Raw genomic sequence first — 15,295 nt, forward strand, 5'->3', positions numbered from 1 at the left:
TGTTATAGAAGCATGGAGTGATTGCCTTTGAAAGCTATAAGCTTATAGATAAAGAAATGGCCATGAATGTTTATGACCAAGAGATGTTGGCTATCTTGCATGCTATAAAGAAATGGCACCATTATTTGTATGGCAGCCGCAGAGTGATCACAGAGTTCTTAAGTATTTCCTTAATCAATCCAATCTTACTCCTAAGCAGTAAAGGTGGGTAGCTACATTGCAGAATTATGATTTTGACATCACTCATACGAGGGGTAAAGACAATATAATGGCTGATTCTCTTTCTCGTATGTCGGCTTGCAAAGTTTCAGCAATGACTGAGTTGCATAATGATTGGATTAAAGAACTACATGAGGTTTATCTCTTGGATGAAGAGCTCAGCCATATTTTTTAGAAATTACAACAAGGTCTCATGGAAGATGACTCGCATTACCACCTTAAAAATGCCCTTATTTGGTTAAATGGCAAGATTGACATTCCTTCTACCTCTTCTTTTAATGAAAATTATGGAGGAACTATATTCTTTTCCTTTAGCTAGGCATCTTGGAGTTTTCAAGACCTATGATAGGATCAGCAAAAGTTTCTATTGGAAAGGGATGTGGAAAGATGTCAAGGACTTTGTCATGAAGTGTATGCCTTGTCACCAGAATAAGGACAACACCCATAAGCCAGGTGGTTTGTTGTAGCCATTACCCATTCCTATAGGTAAATGGAATCACATTACCATGGATTTCATTACTGGCTTGAATACTACCAAAAAGGGATGGAATAGTATACATGTGGTGGTGGATAGACTCACTAAGGCATCCCATTTCATTCCAACTAAGACCCAGTTTACTGCTTCTCAAGTGGCCAGTCAATTCATGGAGCAGATTTTTAGACTACATGGATTACTGCACATGATTGTTCATGATAGAGACTCAAAGTTCATGAGTAAATTTTGGTAGGTGGTATTCACATCGATGGGCACTAAATTGGCTCCTTCTACGGCCTATCATCCATAGACTGATAGACAAACAGAAAGGTTAAATAAATGGTTGGAGACTTATCTTCACCATTTTTGCTATGATGTCCAAAATTCATGGGATTCTTGGTTACACTTGGCTGAGTTTGCCTACAACAACTCTACTCATGATAGCATTGGAGTTTCACCCTTTGAGGCTATGTATGGCTATAAGATGCCCTTACCCATAGTCATCTTTAATGAAAGAATCAACCCTCATGGGAAAGAAGAGTTGAAAAGAATGTAAGCCCTTCTTTAGTAGTGTAAGATGAATCTTAGGAAATCTCAAGACCAAATGAAGATGTATGCTAATGAGAAGAGGCGGCCTTTAGAGTTCCAAGAAGGAGAATTAGTTTTATTGAAGGTGCCCAAGTCTAGGACGTAGTCTACTTCGAAAGATGGATCTAGTAACAAGCTTGCTCACCGATTTTATGGCCCCTATCGGATCTTGAAGTGCATTGGTGACTTGGCATAAAAATTGGAGCTAACCTCTTCCACAAAGATTCATAATGTCTTCCATGTTTGTCAGCTCAAGCATTTCTATGGTGATCCTATTGATACAATTGATGATCTGCCACCTATTGATGAAAAAGGCCTTATTCAGTACATCCTAGAGGCTGTCATAGGTTAGCGTGAGAAGAAGCTTCAATCTCTTTCCATCATTGAATATTTGATCAAATGGAGAGGTTTACCACCTAGGAAAGCTTGTTGGAGGATTGATTCTATATTAGATGAGTTTCCTTTCCTAAGGGACACATTGGTAGTTGGTTGAAGCCTATTGATTATGGAGCTAGTTTTGGTGCAAACAAGGATATTACAGCACTTTGTTTTAGAATAGTTTTTATTGTGCCTAATTTTTAGAATTAAACCACTTACATAGGCTCAATGTACTCTTCAAGAGCTAGGTTTTGACATGTGGCACGCCTCATTTGGACACTTCTACTAGAAGTTATGGTAGATTTGGTCCAGTAGGGTCTGTTTACATAGCAAGCTATCTACTTCATTCTGGGTTCATCAATTGAAGACTTTATGGGTCCATATACCTTTGAAGCATTCTTGATCATGTATATAGCTGAGGCTTACTTTTGTTCTTTCATTCTAGTCCATATGTCAGTTATCTTTCATTCATTTTCCCATTTGTAAAGCTGTAAAAAATAGAGTAGTACTCTGTTCTATCCAGTCTTTATATGTTTGTTTTTTGGGGCAAAAACCTTTGGGATGGGATGGATTGTAAGAAGTTGGAATGAATAAGGATTTAGTGTGTGAATAATATTGATGATATGCCATGTCACACTAACATTGGTATAAAAGGAGAGGGCATGTAAAATTTCCCATCTTTTGACACATTAATACATTACTGTCCTTCTTCTCTCACCTTGCTCACAGCTTCAATGGCTTCTTTCTATTTCCTGACTTTCTCTCTCCTATTCTAGTATTTCTCTCTCCTCATCACTCTATTTCTCTCTCTTTTGCACTCTTTCTTCTCTCTTCTGCAGTCTTCTCTCTCCTCCTCTCTCTTTAATCCACTTCTTAACAGCCTAGAAAAGTGAAAGAATTAAAAAAGTTTTAGTCCAAAAGTAAAATGTAACTAAAACTTAAAAAATGGGTGTCTAGAGGTTGCTATTAAATGCATTGGCAAATATGGAGTCACCATCAAGCACTTAGCCAAAATATTTAAAAATGAGGTTATTAAACAAAAAAACAAAAGGAAGAGAGAGAAAAGAAAAGGCTACCACCATTATTTAATGATAATCTAGCCCTAAAATTAGAGAAAAACAAGCAATTAATAAGGTGTCATTCTTCCCCTATTTTTATCTAATTTGGATCTGATTAAGAAGTAATCCAAATACTTATAGGGCCATTTTGGCCTCAAAATTGGCCCTAATGTAATTGAGTAATAATCAAAAATCTCTTTCATCTTCACCTTCCTGCACAACTTTCATAGTTACTCACATTCTCTCTCTCTTCTAGTTTTCATTTCTCCTCTTTCTCTATAATCTCTCGTCTTTCCTCTCTAGTTCCTTTTTTAACAAGATAATGGAAAATTTGAGAACTTAGGTTTGGATGATAATGCTTGTTCGCATAGTTTGTACAAGCACGGTCTTCTTTTGAATCACATGAAGCAAGTTATCTTTTAAAGTAGTACCATCTTCTTGGTGAACTGATAATATACTTAAAAATATCCTTTAATCTAGCATGGTACACTAGAATAGTAGATAACTAAACATTTTTCACATTTCCACAATGAGATTTTCTAGATAAAGATACTTTAGGTTTTTTCTTACTTCTCTAAATGATAGCTTCATTACCAAGGCCAAACATTGCTATTCTACAATTTTAATATATGGCCAATCATAGTTCATCTTCACCTTCTAGTTCTAAAATGAATTAAATAACAATGTAAAAATGCAGAGTATGCTTCATTAATACAAATGAGTAGTTAATTTTCTACATATGATTATAACATCTAATTCATTATGATTGTACAACTAAGGGTCATTGTAGATAAATATGTATGCATGCAAATCAATTTCCAATGCCATATATGCACTAAAATTTCCAAGCCAATTCAAAAATCAATAAATTGAGAATACATATATGTTGGCCACTTCTCGACCAAGTTCAATATTTATTATTTTTATCAACTGTTCTCCCCACCTAATTAGGTCATTTTGAAATAGTTGAAGAAGGAAGAATTCTGTAGATAAGTCATGTTTAATAATCAAAGGTTGCTTCTTTATGCTATCCATTTTTTATGCCTCAAATTTTCATGTGCCTTTATGTTTTGTAAGCCGATGTCCTTATTTTATCCTTAATTGTGTTCCAAGCATATTGCATCATGCATTTCTTCTTTATGCTTCATATATTTTGCTTTGCATGTTTTTATTGCTAGCTTTATGCTATCCTTCTTTATGATGCAAGTATGTTGCTATTTGTTTTATTCTAGTTTGGAATTGTCTAAGAGTAGCAATCATTTCATTCAATATGAAATAGGTCATAAATCTTCTTTCCCCCAAGTATACTCCTTTACTTTATCCTATTTGATATCCAAGCTTTGGCATGTCTTTACGCTTTCTATATTGTCCTTCTTGTATATGTCGTGTTCCAAGTCTATTGCAATATGGTGTGTTCCATGCATTTTTCTCTGCACATTCTTCTCAAAGTCACTTTATGATATTCTTCTTTATGCTATAGGTATTTTGTTGTCTGCTTTCTATTTGCTTGTTATTTGCATATACACTCCATTATGTTATACATCTCTATGTTGCAAACTTGTATCTTGATTTATTTACAACTATTTTGTTTGAAGCATGTTAGCTTATGTTGATATTTTGCCAATGTTATGCATGTTTATGTTTCTAAATGTGACTACATGTGTTGGTGCTTTTTCAGTACTCCAAAGCATGTTGCTTCAAAAGTTCCAAATGCAAGAACCTAACTCTAATTTATCCAATCACTATGGAAGTTTTCTTGTTGCAAGATTTTTAGAAAGTGATCAGTTCTCTTGTAAATTAAAGTACCATCATTAACATCTACCTAAATAGTACTAACAAAATATTTATAATGAGTATTGAAGGTAGTGTACCTAGTTACACATTAAACAAGTTTTAAAATGTAAGTAGGATATCAAAGCTTAAACCTTACTTGAAAGGTGAAAAGTATAGAAGCTAAAACTTTTTTGAAGTAACATTTTGCCCTCATAACACTATAAAAGAAGATGAGACATGATGTTGGAGGCACAATGAAGGAGAACATACTTGCTTCTTGCTTGAAAGGCTAGAAGGCAAAGCAGAGTGAAAGTTCATAGAAATATGCAATCATCAAAGGTAAGAATTAGGACATGATAGTTATTGAGCTCTCAATCTAGGCAATTTAGTTCTAAACAATGGATTAGTAATCTTATTGACTTGTAATATTCATTAAATCCACATGTTCACATCTAGATCCAAGCCTTATGTTGCTTTAAGCCATTGACACTTTTCTTCTCATTTCACCAATTCAAGATACATTATGGATTCTCCTTACATTATCCTTTATCAAACCATTCCTATGGCTTGATTCCATGTGATGTCATTTTTAGATAATGAATTCTACATTCTGACATACATGCCCTAAGATACTTGTAGTCTAAGCCATTTTGATGATATAATTTGGAATCCTCATTCATTAGCCTTCATTATTCTTCGTTATGCTCTAAAGTTGGAATGCCATTCTTACCCAATGTTGTAACCTTGGAATCATTTTCTTTGTGCAAGGTTTTTTTGTTAAGATCCTCTATCTATTGTGATCTCATTGTGAGCATATTTAGACTGTTTGTGATAAGACTTTAAACATTTTTCCTATTATAGCAAATAGCTCACTTACCATAGATCAATCCCAAGGAAGGAAATCATGACTAACTATATAGGATGAGAGGATTAAATATTTTTTGAAGCTCTTAAATGGATATAGATCAATCCCAAGGAAGGGAATCATGACTAACTATATAGGATGATAGGATAATAGGATTAAATATTTTGTTAGCACCTAAAAGTATGTATTTATGTACTATATAATATTATAAAATTAATCTTCACATTGAGGTTTTTTCTTGCTTGGAGAGAGAGAGAGAGAGAGAGAGAGAGAGAGAGAGAGAGAGAGAGAGAGAGAGAGAGAGAGAGAGAGATAGATAGATAGAGAGAGAGAGAGAGAGAGAGAGAGAGAGAGAGAGAGAGAGAGAGAGAGAGAGAGAGAGAGAGAGAGAGAGAGAGAGAGAGAGAGAGAGAGAGAGAGAGAGAGAGAGAGAGAGAGAGAGAGAGAGAGAGAGAGAGAGAGATTTCACCTCTCAACACTCCCAAAAAAGATGTGATGTTGACCCCTCTTTTCTGCCACAAAGAAAAGCCAAGGAGACACCTTTAAACTTGCTTGACTTCCACTTTACAAGAACCTTATTCATTGAAACATGTTATAAGAACAACGTTAACCTTTAAGAAGGACTAGATGTCTAGACTCTAACCACTCTTCTCTTCCAAGAAGCCAATGGGTCAAGAGGTTTCTCCAAAAATAAACTTTTCTCATGGTCCATCCCTTTAAAGCAAAGCAAGCTGGGTAATCCTTGTTGCTTGTCCAACATCCAGAAAATCAAAACTCCCTCTTTAGTTTCAATGCCAAACTATCTAGCTGCCACATTACATGGCTTGAAGACAAAAGGACCCTCATCCCTAAGGTCAAAACATCTTATAATGCCTTTCCTAGTCTAGCAAGCTAGAAACATTGTAGGGTTCTCTAGTAGCAAGTCTCTACCAACTTGAAAAGCACAAGCCAAAACCAAAACTATTAGTGTAAGAGTGCTTTCTTTCTACATAGCATCCATAGTCACTCCCCTCTACTTATGCACTAAACCTTGTGCCATAGTAGAAGCAAGAATCTTCACCTCACTTAATAGAATAGATAGCTTGCCCCACCAATCCAAAGACCATTCTAGTGCCAACTATTATTAAAAAAACATAATTTCTACCCATGCTTCACCCTCCAATAGCCTCCTTAAGCAATTCATGAAATACAAAATCCTCACTTTGTTGCATATTAGTTCCAATCCCAAACTGCCATCTTCTTCATGCATTATTACTTGACTCCACCCAATACCCTGCCATTCCTTGATAGAACCAAAGGACCACAACAACTTGCATATATCAATGAGATATCAACTACTCAACCTTGTGCAAATAAGGTTGGGAGAAGGGAAACATAACCCCAATGTATATAATGTAGGAGGATAATATAGATTTTCCCAACACTAGTGTACCTAACCAATTGTAGAAAAAATGGACCACTTTTGTAATTTAGCCACAGTCTTTTGATACAATCAATCAAAACATTGCTTTATGGCCACAACAATCCCAAGTGGATATCTAGGATGAAAAAACACTTGGCTCATTTGAATCAAATAAAGCCATATTTCAAAATCCATTTGATCATATCCTTCCTAATTATCAAGGATACGAGTTTAATCTTACATTTGCTCACAACGGAACCAAAGATAATAGAGACAAAATATAGCATCAGCATAGTATGTAGGGAGTATCCATGAACATTTTTATCTACTAGCAACCAATTAGAACTATTTTTATCAAAGGATTGGCAAGGAAAATATTGGCATTAGGGATTCTTATTGTGTTCATTTAAGGACTAACTCTTATTGATTTATCAAACTTCCTTGTAATGGTATCAATAACTAAGGAAAATAGAAGTGGGGTAATGAAAAAGCCTTGCCAAATAGAGTGCCTCAAGGTGAAGCCCTTAGAAATTAGACCACTATTAACCACCTTGCCTGAGGCATTGCTATACAAAGCCTTAATCAACTTCGAAATCCGATCATGAAACTAACTCTTTTTAACATTTCCAAGATGAAGACCTAGCTTACCCTATCATATGCTTCATCTTAATCCAAATTAAACAAGATCTCCTTTTGACCTTCCTCCATCACAAGATTGATCAAGTTCAAATCTGCATATGAGATCTTGCCAAAAGGGAAGCCAAACTACCTCTGGTGCACCACTTTTAGTAGTAATTACTTGATCCTTTATGCCAATGCATAGTTTAACCATTATGATGCATCTATAGTTGTTTGAAAGTCTCCATTCCTAAACTTTACGAATCAATTTATGGGAATCTCATTGATTTGAAGGTATATTTTCCCTATCACCTTGTTGTGATTGAGCAAATCACAAAGACCTCCCATATACTTCCTTTGGATCGATACCCAACAAGAAATCTTAGGAAAGCAATCCAAACTAGGAGATTTTTCTTTCTTAATCGATTTTATATGAAGAGGATCTCCTCGTGAAAAAAAAATCAAGCTAGGCCCAACTAAGGTGGAACATAATCAAGTTGCACATGTAGGAATTCATTGACTTTGCACTATGTGCTATGATCCAAATTTGACTCAACAATTCCAATTGTAGAGAGATGATTCCAAAATATGTGAGTAGTATTCTAGTCCTTAGGATAAACCAAGCCATCTTTAGCTTGAAGTGATTACGCAATCCTTTTATTGTTTTCCATTTAAGTACTTTAAAAAAAGACTATTTAGAGCATCAAATAAAGTGCCATACTTGGCTCTCACTTGGACTTTTGTATATTCAATTCAATATTTCTATTGCCTCACCATTAGGGCAACATTATCATCTATTATGAGCTTTAGGTCTACCATAGGAGCAATCCACATTTTGGGTCCACTACATTTCCAATAATATCTATCCACATTCCTTTAACCTCATTCTTTAGCCTCATTCACAAAACTTCATTCTTGCAAAAAGGAGATGTTGAATTTAAATAAAGGGGGACATTGAATGATTTACAACTACATATAATTTTGATAGCAATAACAATTGGAACATGATCCAAAGGTCACACATTAGAAAGTACATGAAATCTACCATCATATTTCATCCACCAACCCTCAATAGAAGCATAGATCCTCTCAATGCCTTCATATCACTCTAAATCACACAAGATGGCATGTGTGGCTTATCATCAACCCCTACAATCATATTCTAATCACCAAAAAAGATAGTTTAGTCTTATGTTTGCTCATAATGGAACCAAGTACAATAGAGAAGTCAAAATAGAGCATCAAGACAATATCTAGGAAGTATCTGCAAAAACTTTATCCACTAGTAGCCAATTAGAATTATTGCTATAAGAGAATTGAGAGGGGAAATATTGACCATTAGGGATTCTCATTGTGAGCAAAGAACTAACTCTTGTTGATTTATCAAACTTCCTTGGAAGGGCATCAATAACTAAGGTAAATAGAAGTGGAGAAATCAAACAACATTGCCAAATAGAGTTCTAAGGTGAAACCCTAAAAAATTAAACCATTAATAGCCGCCCTCTAACCACCTTAGCCAAGGCATTGGAAAACGAAGTCTTAATAAACTTAGAAAAACCTTCATGAAAGCTAGCTCTTACCAACATTTCCAAGATGAAGACCTAGCTTATCCTATCATATGCTTCATCTTAACCCATATTAAGGAAGATTTCCTCTTGACCTTCCTCAATTAGAAGATCCATCAAGTTCAAATCTGCATCTTAGATCTTGCCAAAAAGGAAGCAAAACTACCTCTAGTGCACCACTCTTGGTAGCAAGTTGATCCTACACGCCAATGCCTTGGCCAAGATTTCATAGGAATATAGATTAAGCATTATGATGGGTCTATAGTTGTTTGAAAGCCTCCCTTCCTAAAATTTAGGAAACAATTTATGAGAATCTCATTGATTCAATGGTCCATTTTCCCTATCACCTTGTTGTGATTGAGTAAATCACAAATATCTCCAATATACTCCTTTTGGATAGCCAACAAGAAATCTTTAGCAAAACAATTCAAACTAGGGCATTTCCCTTCTTCATGGATTTTGATATGAGGAGGATCTCATCCAAGAGCAATTGAGCCACAAAAAGGCCCAACTAAGTGCAATAGAATCAAATTGCACATGTAGGAATCCATCTACTTTGCACTACCAACTGCCATTGCTACTCAACTCAACAATTCCAATTGTAGAAAGGCGATTCCAAAATATGTGAGAAATATTAGGATAAACCAATGCATCTCTAGCTTGAAGTGACGTTATGCAATCCTTTTGTTGTTTTTCCTTCAAGTCCTTGAAGAAAAAACGAGCATAAGATAAAGCATTATACTTGGCCTTAACTTGGACTTTGCATATTCAATTTGATATTTCTCTTGGCCTACCACCAAAGAAAACTTATGATCTATTATAAGCTTAAGTTTAACATGAGCAATACATCTTAGCATTCCACATTTTTGGTTCACTACATTTCTACTAGTATCTATCCACACTTTTCTAGCCTCATTCACAAAACTTCCTTCTTGCAAAAAAAAAAAAACTGTTGAATTTAAATAAACAGGGACCATTGAAGGATTTACAAATACACGTAATTTGGGTAGCAATAAGAATTGGAACATGATCCAAAGATAACATATTAGAACGTACATGAAATCTACCATCATATTGCATCCACCAACCCTTAATAAAAGTATAGATCCTCTCAAGATGTGGTGCCCTTTAGCATGCATCAACATGGTGATTCTAACATATAAATGGTACATTATTCCCCTTTAGTGAAGCTACATCTATTAGTTGATGATGTGAGAACAAGGACTCCCATGCCTACACATCACTATGAATCACAAAAGATGGCATGTGTGACTTGCCATCAACCCCTACAATCATATTCCAATCATCAAGAAAGATAGTTGAGGGATTTATACTTCTCTTTCTAGAGTCTAGTAGCATCTAGCTCTCTTCACAAACACTCAATGCATAAATTGAAAACATGTACACACTCTCTCCATTTAATAGAATAAATATTGTAGAAACATGTCCCTCACCAACCCAAAATTTAAATGGCCTAAGAAATTTATTGACCAGCAATAACACTTGTGCTCAAGATCTTCTTGCTACATCATGAAAATAATCATAGCTACCAAAATAAAAGGTTTCAGTTCCATAACTTCAATTCCTCTATTGTCGTTACATCAAGCCTATGTTTCACCAATGTTTCTAACACCTTTTACCTCTCAAGCACACACATTTCTTTGACATTCAGTGATATAAATATTAGCTTCTAAGTCACTGACTCATCATCAAATGTTGGATAAGGGTGAAAATAATCCCTTAAATTGTCTTTGCATAGCACACCGAATATATTCTTCTTGATCGGAGGTTATAGACCAACTTCTTAAGGGAAACATTCTATTTTCCCTTTTATGAGACTTGGGCAATGTTTGCTTTTCCTTTTTGCAATATTTTTTTATTCTCCTTAGCATCCATTTTGCATATCTTTGGAGCCTCTAGTTCCTTTGTCTTCTCATTCTATAAGTGTTGTTTAGCAATAGACTCTTTAGGACTAGACTTCCTCACCTTAGCTTCATGCGGTTGTATTTAAGGTACTTGGAGCCTTAGCATCCACCACAAACTCTGAGGACTTAGACACTTCCATTGATCCCCCTTTTCTTAGCTATTTCTCCACATGTTTCTCATTGTCCTACTTCTCTAGCTTAGGAAGACCTTCTTTCTTATTATATTTACCGAACCTTTGCATATAATCAAAAGTGAAATGCCTTAAAGTCTTCTAAATGTAGCATGCATTAGGGAAGGGGGCAAACTTGAACTTTGCATAAATCTCAATTTGATTGGTACCAAAAAGCTCTAAAACCTGTAGGAGGGAATGTATCCTAGAGTATATGCCCTTTTGTTAGACCGCATAGCTCCATTGGTGGCTTTTGGGACATATTAAACCTTTCCCAAGTCTTCTTCAATGCTTGCAACTTCACCTTCTAACAAGTCAAGAAGAATGATGCAATGGGACACTCATGGATGACCCACATTATCAAGATAGAAACTAGCCAACTAAGGGAGCATATACACAAAACCATCCATAAAACCCACGGTGCTTGAGAGAAAATCTCTATCAATGGAGGATGCCAACAATCCAAAGAAAAAGGCTTTTCCTATTGGAGCTCTAAGAATATTCTTACCATTATCTAAAGTGGTACGCGCGGTCATTGAAGGAATGTAGATCATAGCACAAGGCCTTTTCCATTTCCACCATATCACAAGCAACGATGCCAAATGCCATGCATATATAGTTTCATGCCAAGCTTGAATTTCACTTGCCTCATCCAAATGCACCAGTATGATAGCTTATCTTACACTATCTTAGTTTTTTGTTTTTGTATGAGTGACATATAAAGAAAAGTTCTAAAGTTGGTTCTTATTGTCCATGTAAATGATATATCTATACCTTGAGTTTGGAGTATCCGAACCTTAGGACGTGGGTCTAACCTTAGGATGGGTTTGAGGTCTAATGGATGCATTTGACTTGACTAGAAATGAGAAAGGAAGGCTCCTTCCTAGTAAATAATAATCAAAAGATAGTGGTTAATGGAATAACTAATTGCCATTGGTGATTTACTAATAATACTATTGTAATTAAGTGAAGCTTGAGAAGGAAGAAGAGAGATGGTGCAGACTGCTGGAAAAATTGTACCGTCGATACCCATGGTGGCTTAGGGAAGTGGATCACTATGTACATGAGGTGGTGCCAATGTCAAACTGGCGTGTGTTGGCAATGGAAGAGATCACACATCAGCTGTCCGGGATTGAGGAGGAAGACATTGAGGACGATGAAGACATGGTGATTTCGGATAGAGGCAGTGTGGTGCAAGAGGCGGTGCGCTTGGGATTGTTCGAGCCAACAGTTTGTGCGGCAGCCAGAACTGGTGACTTGAACCTCCTTGACTCCTTGATTGATCATCAAGGGATCATGTGGGAGCGCCAGTCAACATTTTATCTCTACACATGGGAGCGACGTCGTCAACATCCTTGGTTGTTGGCTGCCTACCAGTGTGGTAGGGAAGGTCATCTTTCCCTTGTTCAAAGATGTCTTCCCCTTGTTCAAATGTGTCCACCGTATTTCGACGAGAGTAAGTTACTAATTATGCGCGCACACACAGACACACACAAGATCTTCTTAATAGTTTTGATTTTGCAACTTTGTGATGTTTGTCAACCTGCAACAAATGATTTTCATGATCCCGATGTACCTTTTCTTTACCATGATGCCCAACTTGCTTATAAAGTTTGGAGGTCTCTCATGGCGAGTTCCACCCCGTTTGAGCATGAGGAAAATCTTCATGACATTGTTAAAAGAACAGGGTTAACCATGGCTCACCTAGCAGCAGCCAATGGAGATGAAAGTTCTATGAAGAGTCTCCTTATGGGTCATCGGGTAGAAGCAGGTCGTTTCGGCCTAACTCCTTTGCATTTGGCAGCATGCAATGGGCATGAAGGTATAGCAAGGTTGTTATTGGAACAAGAACCAAAAGCACAGGTGAATGCAAGGGAGAAGGCATGCAATGGGCATGAAAGTATATCAAGGTTGTTATTGGAACAAGAACCTAAAGTACAGGTGAATGCAAGAGAGAAGTTTCTGGGACGATCGCCACTACATTTTGCTACAGAACACGGCCACCTTCCGATCGTGGCACTATTGATATCATGTGTCAATGTGGACGTGGATGGGGCGGACGACCAAGGGGTAACACCCTTGCACTTAGCAGCCTCGGGAGGGCACACACAAATTGTGCAACTCCTCCTGTCAACCAAGAGGTGCAACATCAACCAGAGAGCCGCCCGCACCTATAGGCACTACAGTAATCCATCTGTTTTTGTGCCCAATGAAGCTCTTACTCTTCTTCTTCTCAAGCATGCACCCGTTCCAGCTTTGTCTCTTGAAGGGTTCACAGCCTTGCATTTTGCTGCTGCAAATGGCCATGTGGATGTTGTCAAAGTCATCCTCGAACAGCAGACATCAGTATCAAGCAATGATATGAGTGCTCAGGTCATTGCAGATATGACCATAGGGGATTGGGCAGAATTAGCTAAGGGTGTACGACCAATTGGTGACAGCAAAGAGGAGCATATGCACCCATTGTCTATGCTCTTCAAAAGGGCTAGAGAGGAGCAACAATTTGATAAAAGCATGCATAGACTCTGTAGATCTCTGTGGGATGAAGAGTATGAGTTGTCATTGGCCTTAGCGCAAGGACTGCCGGTAGTGCAGGCGGACAATAGCGATTACATGCAGGAGCAACTTTGGGAGCTAATGATGCTGATAGTTATGAAAGACAGTCACCTGCAGTGGACCGTGTTCGAAAGGGAGAAGCTGGCGCTGGCGCTGGTGAGGAGGAAGGCACCCTGGGAGAAGTCCAAATTGCAGCACCTCTTTACGGAGGCCTTGATGGCTAGAATGGCGACACTGGCGATGGAGTTGTTGAAGGAGGATTACCACTGTGATCTGGTAGGAGAGGCGGAAGCGGTGGGGGGTAACACATTGCTGGCATATGCATCGGGGGTCGCTCCGTGGGTGAGGAAGGACATGCCGGAGGTGCCGACAGCGATGGAGTCACGAGAAGACGTAAGGAAGCAGCTTTACGAGGACAGGCAAGTATACGTGGACTACGCCAACACGCTGTTGGTGGGAGCGGCGCTGATTGCAGGCTTGGCGTTCCAGGGCTGGCTACAGCCGCCACGTGGCTTCGACGCGGAGTCCAACAAGCTAGTCACAGAGCCGAGGGGGGCCATGGAGACGTTTGTGGGGAGCACGAACCTGGGGTTCGGCACAGCCATGGGCACGGTCCTAGCAGGCGCCAACGGAGCCATGCCCCTGCGCAGCGGCCAGCTGGCAGCGGCCAAGGAGAATGCCCACAAGGCCGTGGTGGTGGCAAGCATATTGCTGGCCCTCTCTGTGGCCTGCGTCTCCACCTCCTTCTTTGCCGCCGCCATCGCCGTCTTACCCAACCCCCGCGGCATGCCCGCCATCCTCACTCTCTCTCTCTCTGCCCTGCTGCTCTTCATCTCCTGCTATTGGTTCCTCCAGCATGTCCAGAGCCTCACCGCCACTCGAATCCTACCAAGGCTGCTCTCCCCACGAGTGCGATTGGTGCTCTCAGTGGGCCTCTCTGCGCCTCTCGGAATCCTCTGTTATATTCTCTTTATTGTTTGTTATCCCATCCTGCTCATGGCTTATCGTGCCTGTCATTATTGTTTTACTAGGCCATGTATTCCAAACACCCTCCGAAGGATTCGGCATACCCTCGGAAATATTCCGTTCGTCCTCCGGCACATTCGATTCGATGTCCTCCGCCGCATCGAGCATGCGGAGGCTGATTTTTTTGCACCCTGCATGGGCCGACTGCCTGACTATGTAAAACACGACCTTGGCGCTGCCGCTAAATGAGCCCTGCCACAGTCACTGGACGAGGTGCCTTGCTGGCTGGGCAAGCAGGCGCATGAGTAGGCGATCCAAGCTTGTTCTTCTAACATAGAAATAAGGCCAGATTCATATCCGTCCGGATGGTTTTGCTCTACAGTCCGTCTAGCTGAGCTGTCGCTGTCCGCCTTGACCCCTTAGCCCAACTGCATAAAAGGTTAACATATTCACTAAACTGAAAAATGAACGCACTTCAGTCTGATTCTCTAAACCTTGTGGGTCTAACCATTTCCAATCAAATAAGCACGTACCTTCTGAGTTAGAAAACCACCATCCAAGAGTGAGTTCTCCATCACCTTAAGTGTTGCCCTGGGTCACCATGGCTGACTTTTAGGCCCTTAAAATATTTTAATTGTAGAGAGCTAAAGCTCAAAACACGCCAAAGACCATCCGGAGATTAAGTCTAGACATCACCTATCAAACAAGAACTCCGAATACCATTATTTTTAGTGGGA

General features: G+C 38.6%; 1 protein-coding gene across 3 annotated transcripts; it reads left to right on the forward strand.

Moving 5' to 3' along the window:
• Window positions 1-4,750: 4,750 nt before the first annotated feature.
• LOC148023189 (uncharacterized) lies at window positions 4,751-15,025 on the forward strand. Of its 3 annotated transcripts, XM_087695189.1 has the most exons (3): window positions 4,751-4,830; window positions 12,009-12,492; window positions 12,649-15,025. In XM_087695189.1, the coding sequence occupies exons 1-3, from the start codon at window positions 4,816-4,818 to the stop codon at window positions 14,805-14,807; spliced, it is 2,658 nt and encodes an 885-aa protein (XP_087551315.1). In that variant the 5' UTR covers window positions 4,751-4,815; the 3' UTR covers window positions 14,808-15,025. The 3 variants fall into 3 exon arrangements, with proteins under 3 accessions (XP_087551315.1, XP_087551313.1, XP_087551314.1); XM_087695187.1 differs by having other exon boundaries at window positions 12,009-15,025; XM_087695188.1 differs by having other exon boundaries at window positions 4,753-4,830; window positions 12,004-15,025.
• The last annotated feature ends 270 nt before the right edge of the window (window positions 15,026-15,295 follow it).

Source organism: Lygodium microphyllum, chromosome 16 (assembly GCF_053477565.2).
Source record: "Lygodium microphyllum isolate KBCC chromosome 16, Lygodium_microphyllum_v1.1.10, whole genome shotgun sequence".
NCBI classification, from domain to species: domain Eukaryota; kingdom Viridiplantae; phylum Streptophyta; class Polypodiopsida; order Schizaeales; family Lygodiaceae; genus Lygodium; species Lygodium microphyllum.